Source organism: Frankliniella occidentalis, unplaced genomic scaffold (genome assembly GCF_000697945.3).
Source record: "Frankliniella occidentalis isolate FOCC.00 unplaced genomic scaffold, Focc_3.1 Scaffold240, whole genome shotgun sequence".
Taxonomy (NCBI): Eukaryota; Metazoa; Arthropoda; class Insecta; order Thysanoptera; family Thripidae; genus Frankliniella; species Frankliniella occidentalis.
In genome coordinates, this window is record NW_026267366.1 from 387,313 (window position 1) to 397,110 (window position 9,798).

Here is a 9,798-nt window from a genome sequence, read left to right on the forward strand (position 1 = left end):
TCCTTTCGCCCCCATTTCCATCTCGGGAACAGTCCGTCACAACTAAAAGCGGTAAGCACATTACCGATACGGGGGTCATGAGAGCGACTTAGGCCCGTCTGCTGACACATCAAACTTCAATAGTTTAAATATGTCATCCGCTACAAATGCTTGTCAATCAAAGCAGAGTCCGCAAAAAAAAAACAAAAAAAAAACACTCAAACTTCGTCTAGGGTCTCGACAGCTGGATATGGTATTGAGATGCAGCTCGCGCATTTGGTATCTTATCGACACAAAAGTGAATACATTGCCGTAGCATACCAGGATACCCGCACTGGGCGCCGTATCTAACAAATAATCCCACTGTCTGTTTCCCAACAAGGATTTGTAAAGCTACGCCGCGTACGCGTACACGTGTCTCGAAGCCTAGACGGCACGTTGTCTCCCCTTGATGAGGATGACGAGAGCGTGCACGAGATGCAGAGCGCCCCCTGGGGCGGCTGGGCGGGAAACTCGCGCCCGAGGTCGAGGACGCAGAGGACGCCGTCACCTGCAGAGTCTCCGCGGCAAGTGCGCGCCAGAGGCGGCAGGTCCACCGACTCGGTCATCAGCTCGGACGAGTCGCTGAGCTGGCCGAGCGACGGCAGCGCCAGCAACAACGACCACGAGAAGAGGGTGCCCCTCGAGGAGTTCCGCGCGAGGACCACGAGCTACCTGCGCTGCCCGCTGGACCTGCACGACCTGCCCAAGGACTGCTTCCAGGCCGTACAGACGCTCAGGGCGCCCGTCGTGGACCCCGACGTGGACGACGAGGAGGCGCCGCCCCCGTACGAGCTGCACACCGAGTCGTACTTCATGGCGCACCCTTTCATGGTTCGCTTCGCCCACGCCTTCCACGCCTCGCTGGCGGCGGCGCTGGGCGTGGCGACGGAGAGCATGCACCAGGCCAGCCTCCGCGTCAACAACGGGCCCGCCGCCATCCTGTACGAGAGGACCGCCGGGCCCATGGCCGGGCCGCAGCTCACGCTGCAGCACGAGGTCATCCCCGCGCTGCCGCTGGCCTCCTGGCCCGCCGCCCTGAGGGACTGGGTGGTCCGCGAGAGGAACGGCTGGCCCGCGAGCGGCACGGTGCGGGACGTGCACGACCTGGGCTGCCTGGCCGTGCCCTCCGTGACCTCGGGCGTCGACGCGCACACGCTGCAGTGGACGCTCGCCTTCCCGGGCGGGGAGCGCCTGCTCGAGCTCAGCATGTCCGCGCCGCAGGCGCACGCCTACCTCAGCCTGATCGTCGTGCTGCGCGCCGTGCCCGGCGTCAACGCCAGCCTCATCAGAGCCTTCTTCCTGCGCCTCAGCGAGCGCACCAAGGCTGACATGGAGGTGAGGGTCCAGGGCCCCGCGGCCGCGGGGGAGCGGCAGGCGCAGCGGACCAACCAGGACTAACTTTGTCTTGTCCACAGTCTGCCGCCAGCAGCCTGGGGTGGGCGCCCGGGAGGTCGCTGCGGAGGGCACTACAATACCTGTACTCGGCTCTCAAGCAGCGGCAGCTGCCAGACTACTTCGTGTCGGAGCGGAACCTCCTCTCCGAGCTACCCAACAGTCAGGTAGGTAGAGGTTGCTAGGAAGGCCCACAGTTTCTGCTCGTCCCCGGTCACGACTCGACCCCAACCTCCTCGTGCACAGATCTACCGAGCCCAGGAGCGCCTCCTGCGCCTGCGCGAGCAGCTCGTGTTCCGGGTGCTGCAAACGTTCCGGCGTCTGGTCTACGTGCGCGATCACGACTTCTACCCGCGCCTCCAGTACGACAAGCTAGAGGCGCTGCTCGGCGAACCCGACAGCAGCCCGAGTGCCTCGAGCAGCAGCTTCACCACACCCAGCAGCAGCAGGTTCGCCACACCCAGTAGCAGCAGGTTCGCCACGCCCAGTAGCAGCAAGTTCACCACACCGAGTAGCAGCAGGTTCACCACACCGAGTAGCAGCAGCTTCACCACACCCAGCAACAGCAGGAAAACCAGCCGCAACGAGGCCATCGGCGCACAGAACGCCTTGAACGGCTTCCACGTCAACTGGATAGAGAGCTTCCCTGCCGCGACCAGGCCCGGCAGCCCCGGCAGGAGCAGGAGGACCAGCCGCCACGAGCAGCAGCCGCAGCCGCAGCCGCAGCCCAACGCCCTGAGCAGCGTCAACCAGAGGTGGATAGATGAGGTCCGCCGGAAGGCCGAGGAGGACAAGCAGCGCGAACTCCAGGCGGCCTTCACCACCCACCCGAGGCTCCACAAGCACATGACGGTGAGTGCCAGAGAGAGAGCAGCGGCAAAATCTTTTGTCATCTTTTCACAGTCATGATAAAATATTTTCGCTTCTTAACAGATCAAACTGGGAACCTCCAGTCCGGAGACGAAAATGCGAACACAAGGCCTGCTCAAGTTGTTTTGTGATCAGTTTATAAGAATGGGGAAAGCCAGCACACAGTTTAAAGACTACTCGCAGGCATATGTATACCTGCGACACAGTCTGCACCTTCTGACTATTCTACAACAAGACTATGGGTACATAAATGACGCCAGACAGTTTTTGAGCAGAGTAAGACACGCTGAGAGGGAATTGACACAGTCTGCAATGATGGCACAGAATGAGAGGGCAAAACCGGTATACGGAAGTGCGTCAAATCTTTCATCTTATCATGCACACAGGCAACACCACATAGGGTTTGGTTCAACTAGCGTTTTGTGAAACAGACCTGAAAGACTCCATTTTGTGAAGTTTTTACGAAACTACAAAATATTATTTCAGTCCATGACAAAGAGACAACATATACCCAGGACCCAGGTATATTGAAAAATAGTTACCCCTTTCTGATACTCTTATAATAATCAAATGCAGTAAAATGCATTCTTATTACTATGAATTGTGATATGATCTAATTAAAACTAAAACTACCATTAGATAAGATTATGAACTTACATCAACTCCATGTTCAGTGTAGAAATCAGCAGTTCCCATACTAGCGTACAGTTTGTAGCCCATCTTACTTAGAGCTTGCATACTGGGCAAGAGCTCCATTTTGTGCTATAAAATATAATAATAAAATGTTAGTGATGGAAGCAGAAGTGAGTTGCAATTGAGTTGGCAAAAATATACACCTACCTTGAAACTGCCGACGGACAGAAGGATAGAATGCTTAGGAATGGTAAATCCAGTACTCATCATTGCTTTGAGATAAGCATCATATCTGTTTTCACCAAAACATGCTACTTCTCCAGTAGATGCCATTTCAACGCCCAACATCACATCAGCTCCTGAGATTTTTTTTTTTTTAGGAAGGAAAAGAAAACATCGTGAAGAAAAAATAGTTAACTAAATACAGGTACTAGAACCAACTAGTGGGTTGTTAATTATTTACCTGCAAGACGTGAGAATGAAAACTGGGGTACTTTGCATCCTACTTTACCACATCCAGCCATGACATTCACAGGTTCTACTTTCTCTCCAATAATGACACGAGTGGCCATTGCAACAAAATCATGATCCAATGTCTTTGAAACAAATGGAAAAGATCTTGACACTCTCACATTGCACTCAATAACTTTAATGTCGTTGTCCTTTGCAATCAACTGCATGTTAAAGGGTCCAGAAACTTCTAAGGAACCAGCAATAGCCTTAGCAATTGCAGTTATTTTACTCAAGGTTTGTTCATTGATATCCTGTGGTGGTGTGATAAGAGTAGCATCTCCAGAATGTACACCAGCGTTCTCCACATGTTCACTGACTGCCATACAGATAATAGCACCATCACAAGCCACTGCGTCAACATCAATTTCCTGGATAGAAATGGTTGTTAGTCACTAAGAATGGGAAAGCTCAAGAGTATTGGGAAAATAACATTTTTACTGTACCTTAGCCTCCAATATGAATTTTGAAATAACAACAGGGTGCTCTTTGCTGACATTGCTAGCAGTGTTCAGGTATGTTTCAAGGTCCTGTGGAGTATGTGCCACATTCATGGCTGCACCACTCAGCACATAGGAAGGGCGGACTAAACATGGATAGCCAACTTCATCACAGAAACTTTTGGCAGATTCCAAGTTTGTGAGTTCCTTCCACCTGAAAAAAGAGAACAATAAAATTAATATTTAGGGCAATTACAAAAGTCTGAGGGAATTCGAAACTGAGTGCTAGTACCTTGGCTGACCAATTCCAATGCGATCCAACATACGAGAGAACTTAAACCTATTTTCAGCTCCATCTACTGAATCTGGTGAGGTGCCAAAGATTCGAGCTTGTTGCCTATGCAAATCCATTGCTATATTATTGGGCAGTTGTCCACCCATAGACAAAATGATTCCTTCAGGATTTTCAGCATTGTATATATCCATAACAACTTCAAAAGATATCTCTTCAAAATATAGTCTATCAACCATGTCATAATCAGTACTGACAGTTTCAGGGTTGTAGTTGACCATGATAGTTTTTCTCCCTAATCGTCGCAGTTCTCTCAGACAACCAACAGCACACCAATCGAACTCCACAGAGCTTCCAATACGGTACACACCAGATCCAATCACCATTGTAGAGCCCCCACTGAAAGCAATGTCATGTGAATGACCATTGTAGGTAAGGTACAGATAATTTGTCACTGCAGGCCACTCTGCTGCCACAGTATCTATTTGTTTCACAAAAGGTAAAACTTTCACTTCCTCTCGGAATTTCCTCACAGCAAGCTCTGTACTCTTCACAAAGGTTGCAATTTGAGTATCACAGAAACCAAGTTGTTTTGCTTGGATGAGTGGTTCACGAGAGAGAGTTCCTTGACTAAGAGACTCTAAAGTAGACTGGAACTCAATTATATTCTTCATCTTATGAAGAAACCAGCGATCAATTTTAGTTAGCTCATACAGCCTATCAATGGTATATCCAGCAGCCAATGCAGCTGCCAAGACAAAAGTGCGCTTGTCTGTTGGTGCTTCAAGTTCTGCATCATCAACAGACCTTATAGAAGGATCAAATCCCTTTATGTTCTCATCAACCATGCGTAAAGCTTTCTGGAATGCTTCTTCAAAGCATCGACCAATAGACATAACTTCTCCAACACTCTTCATAGAACTTCCAATTTTGGAGCAAACTCTTGCAAATTTTGCAAGATCCCATCTGGGTATCTTAACTACACAATAGTCAAGACTTGGCTCAAAACAAGCAGTTGTTGAACCAGTGACGGAATTTCGAATATCAGGCAGTCTCAATCCAAGGGAAAGTTTGGCTGCAACATAGGCCAAAGGATAGCCCGTGGCTTTGCTTGCTAGAGCTGAACTACGAGACAATCTGGCATTGACTTCAATAATGTAGTATTCATTTGATGTAGGGCTCACAGCATATTGAATATTACATTCACCAACAATTCCCAGGTGGCGAATAACTTTTAAAGCTGTGCTTCTGAGTTTGTTGTACTCGTAGTTACTAAGCGTTTGACTGGGCGCCACAACAATAGACTCTCCAGTATGAATTCCCAAAGGATCGACATTCTCCATATTACAAACAGTAATGCAATTGTCATAAGCGTCTCTTACAACTTCATACTCCACTTCCTTCCAGCCTTTAAGGGATTTGTCCACAATCAGTTGGCTTGAGTGGGCCAAAGCTTGTGTAGCAAGAACTCTCAGCTCTTCAGCAGTATTAGCAAAACCTGATCCAAGTCCTCCCAATGAAAAAGCAGCGCGTGCTAAGACAGGGTATCCTAGTTTTTCAGCAGCATCCAAGGCTTCTTGGACAGAGTTAACTGCACAACTTGGTGCAACTTTCTCTCCAATCTCGTTAACTCTTTCTGCAAAAACTTTGCGATCTTCTGTATCAATAATAGCCTGAATTGGTGTACCTAGGATTTTCACATTGTATTTTTTAAATACACCTGTTTCATTCAGTTTAACCCCACAGTTTAGGGCAGTCTGACCACCGAAAGTGAGGAGTACGCCATCTGGTCTTTCATGACAAATCACCTGCAAAACTCAAATTGTCAACATAGGCATCTCTGCAATAGACAGAAGTCAATACTATAGTATGGTAAGTAAAAAAGCTTTTACCTGCTCAACATATTCAGGAATGAGGGGAAGGAAATAAACTTTGTCTGCCAGTCCTTTAGAAGTCTGAACTGTTGCAATGTTTGGATTGATGAGAACTGTTTGAATATTTTGTTCCCTCAAAGCTTTCAAAGCTTGGGAGCCTGAATAGTCAAATTCGCCTGCTTGACCAATTGAAAGACCACCAGAACCCAAAATAAGAACCTGAAAAACAAATGTGTAATGAAATATTGCAGTGGAGAAAAAATACAAAAAATACATACATATTAGAAATTACCTTTCGAGGTGGTTTTTCTGGGCAAGGAGGAACAACACCTGGTGCTGGGCGGTAAACAAGTCGGTCATGAATGCGATCAGCCATCTTCATACCAGATCCCCGTCCCCAGCTTTGAGCATGAGCCTTCACTTCATCAAGAAACACATCAAACAAGCACTCCAAATCTTCAGGACCAGGAGTGTGCTCTGGGTGAAACTGCACACTGCATACAAATAAAAATATAGTAGAAGCCAAATTACCAATCAGAAGAATATTAAAGTTCTTCGAATGATACAATAAATTTGTACCTGAAAAATGGCATGGAATCATGAACGATGCCTTCATTTGATTTATCATTAGTATTCGTAAAAAGTGCACTCCATCCAGAGGGTAAATTCTGAGCATCAACTGCAAAACCATGATTTTGTGAAGTCATGTAGCAACGTTCTGTTCCATGATGAGTGACAGGTTGATTATGACCACGGTTTCCATAGCTGTAAACAATAATATAAAGATTATAGATGTTGTCTAAAAAAACACATAATTCCAAAATATCTAATTACATTTTTCATTATAGCAGAAGTTAATGAAACCTACATCAATTTGTATGTGCGACAACCAGCAGCAGTGGACAGCAATTGATGACCAAGACAAATACCAAAAATTGGTTTTAGTTGTGGCGTTCCAGGTTTGGCAGCAAGGAGTTTCTTGATATTTTCAACAGTCACAGAGCACATTGCTGGATCACCAGGACCGTTACTAAGGAAAAGTCCATCAAACTGGCTTGGGTCCAAAGGATGGTTCCAGGGTACCATATCTACACGTACACCACGTTTTAAGAGACAACGCAGTTGGTTGTATTTCAAGCCACAGTCTACAGCACAAATTCTTGGTGTGCCACTAGGGTTGTAAGTGACAGGTGCCTGTAAAACAACATTCAGTTAAATAAAGACAGAATTACCGAAGGAGATAAAAATTTTCTCAGCATAAGAAATTATTACAACTTAGTACCTTGATTGAGACCTCTGCAACAAGATTGCGAGAATTGGGGTCCACAAATGAGAGGGACTGAGAGGGTGCAGGATTTGGCCCCATCACAATATGCCCCAAAATTGATCCACGTTCACGAAGGCGTTGAGTCAACGCACGTGTATCGATGCCACATATTCCAGGGATACCATGTGTTCCCAACCACTGAGAGAGAGTCCGGGCCATAGCCCAATGGCTTGGAGTATCGCATATCTCACCGACAACCAAGCCAGAGGCCCAAATGCGACGGGATTCAAAGTGACTAAACAGAGAAAGAATTAAAAAATCAGATCAACTCTGACAACATTAAAAGTTTAGTATTATATCTGTCTTTACCTTGGGAGACCATGTTCATCAAGTTCTTCATTAGGAACACCATAGTTTCCAACTAAAGGGTAAGTTAGCACCAAAATCTGAGCATGGTAAGAGGGATCTGTCAAAGACTCAGGATATCCTACCATGCCCGTCTGAAACACTGTAAGAAAAACAATTTTGTCATAATAGAGTTCAACAATTCATTGTAGTAGCGATACTCCCCGCGATACACCCCATCCGAGGAGTATATCTACGCCATGGGGTATTCGCGAATGCGCATATCTTTTAAAACATTCAAAATCGACCTTAAATGTGTTGACATTTCCAGACATTAAATGTTACAAGAATTTAATAGCCAGTTCATCGGAAAATGACTCTCGGATTGCTCAAACCGTCCCCTATTTGTGGTACATGCGTTGGACACCACCGGTCCGGTCAGCCGACGGTATCGAGTTCGGGTGTTGTCCACCTAGTGCTAGTTCATTGACCCGGAATAAAATAGGCACCAAGAGAGTTATTAAATGAGGGTTTACCCTTCCAAATGAAACTTAAATTGATAGCAATTCTTAAATCGCCGGCTACACCTACTTTCTACAGATAACGTAAATCAATACGCATATATTTTTCGCCGAAATTAGCATTCTGTCCATAACATCGGAAGAGGCAAGAAAGATAACACGGCACATTCGCAGAAAAGTAGAAATGTTGCAGCTTCTTCAAATTCATATTTTATAAGAAATCAATTTAAAGAGGCCCATGTAAACCCAGAAAATGTGCGCAACCAAAACAGTAACGAAAATGCGAGACACTTGTTGCACGCTTGCACCTGATAACTACACTGCGAAAGAAAGTAGGTAATATTTATTTCTACACTCGTCAAATTTTATTTTTCCGCGAATGTCTCAGCTCGCCGCTCTCGTCTACGTCGTTCCACAGCACGTGCGCACTTAGCACAACAGGTGTCTGCGTGCACTGTTTGTTATTGATCAATGACGTTAACATACCGACTTCGCCGTGCGTCGGCACCGGCGCCCCGAAGGAGCGGCCCTGCAAGATGGTGCCATCCTCCAGGACCAGAGCGCAGGGCTGCTGCTCCGCGGCCGTGAGGCACATCTTGTCGAGGAAGCCGTCGGCTTGGACCTGGTCCGGTGGCGGGTGGCGAACGCGCACACGGATCGGGTATGGGCACAACTACCGGCCCGGGGTCCCGTCCGCAGTTCCGCAGTGATCTCGGTGCAGGCCGTGCAGGTCCAGTGGTCGCGGTCGCGGTGCGTCGCGTCGGACCTCCTGGCTCCAGCTGATATTGGCAAGGTTATGTCGCCCAGTGTCCGTCCCACAACGTGTTGAGCGCGCCGCGCTGCGGAGTGTGAAGTTGTTGTGGTTGTGCCGGGCCGGAGTGGCGCGGCGTGGTGGCGTGCGGCAGCAGTAGCGAATGTGGAGTGGCGGTTGCGGCGGCAGTGATATCGGCGAGCGGCTGAGCGGCGGCGGCGACCGGCGGCCTGGCCCGTCGGGCAAGGGCCGCGTCCAGGGAAGCATCGCGGCCATGCCTAGGAAGAGGCCACCCGCGGGGTGAGTGAGAGCAAACGAGAGGGGCATGTACGGAGACCAGCCTATGGTCCGACTATTCAAAGCACAGGCAGCATAAGGGTTTATAGAGGGGAAAAGTCAGATCGTATTCTATTCCGCCTGGTCTGACTTACTCCTTGTCCTTGGGTGAGTAATTCCCCCGGACGCAGCCTGGCCGAGTCGGGTCCGGCCGGGCCGAAGGCCGAGCTAGCCCGAAGGCCAAACTGGCCGAACAGGACACCTCCCCCCCCCCTCCCCCGGGGGGTCCCGATGTCCTTTCCTTTCTCCCCTCCTGGAACTCGAGGACTGTCGCGGTACTGTCTGTCTTGCTTGGCTTGCACTATCTTGCACCCGCCGAGCCGACCTCACGTCAGCTGCTGCGGCCAATACGAAGAAATATCTCAACAGCGTTCACCAGATATTCCGATTCCCACACTCCCGTTTGTAGCTGCGCTGGTTGAGATACAATCGAACCGGAATGGCCACATAGGCAGCTTCATCCAAATCGACTGAACTAAACCAAGTCCACTCAAGCCCCCCCCCCCTTCCCGACGCTTTCACGAAGGAAAGAACATTCAAATGCAA

The 9,798-nt window shown here is 48.6% G+C and overlaps 2 protein-coding genes across 6 annotated transcripts in view; one reads left to right on the top strand and one right to left on the bottom strand.

Moving 5' to 3' along the window:
• Window positions 1-2,932, top strand: part of LOC113210238 (uncharacterized) — a 20,159-nt gene extending 17,227 nt beyond the window's left edge. Inside the window, exons 2-6 of one of the 5 annotated variants that reach the window (XM_052273029.1) lie at window positions 362-1,356; window positions 1,437-1,580; window positions 1,660-1,910; window positions 1,959-2,265; window positions 2,347-2,932. In XM_052273029.1, the coding sequence (XP_052128989.1) occupies window positions 362-1,356; window positions 1,437-1,580; window positions 1,660-1,910; window positions 1,959-2,265; window positions 2,347-2,709 (2,060 nt within the window). In that variant the 3' untranslated portion in view covers window positions 2,710-2,932. Of the gene's footprint in view, window positions 1-361; window positions 1,357-1,436; window positions 1,581-1,659; window positions 2,266-2,346 lie in introns of all 5 variants that reach the window. The other 4 variants (XM_052273030.1, XM_052273031.1, XM_052273033.1 and 1 more) reach the window with 4 other exon arrangements.
• LOC113210221 (CAD protein) overlaps window positions 1-9,103 on the bottom strand; it is a gene marked incomplete at its 3' end in the record, with an annotated part of 25,574 nt that extends 16,471 nt beyond the window's left edge. Inside the window, 12 exon segments of the mRNA XM_052273027.1 lie at window positions 2,941-3,045; window positions 3,124-3,275; window positions 3,380-3,797; window positions 3,873-4,080; window positions 4,159-5,966; window positions 6,051-6,251; window positions 6,325-6,526; window positions 6,612-6,797; window positions 6,901-7,226; window positions 7,315-7,594; window positions 7,669-7,807; window positions 8,652-9,103. Coding sequence (XP_052128987.1) covers window positions 2,941-3,045; window positions 3,124-3,275; window positions 3,380-3,797; window positions 3,873-4,080; window positions 4,159-5,966; window positions 6,051-6,251; window positions 6,325-6,526; window positions 6,612-6,797; window positions 6,901-7,226; window positions 7,315-7,594; window positions 7,669-7,807; window positions 8,652-8,760 — 4,134 coding nt within the window. The 5' untranslated portion in view covers window positions 8,761-9,103.
• Between the last annotated feature and the right edge of the window lie 695 nt (window positions 9,104-9,798).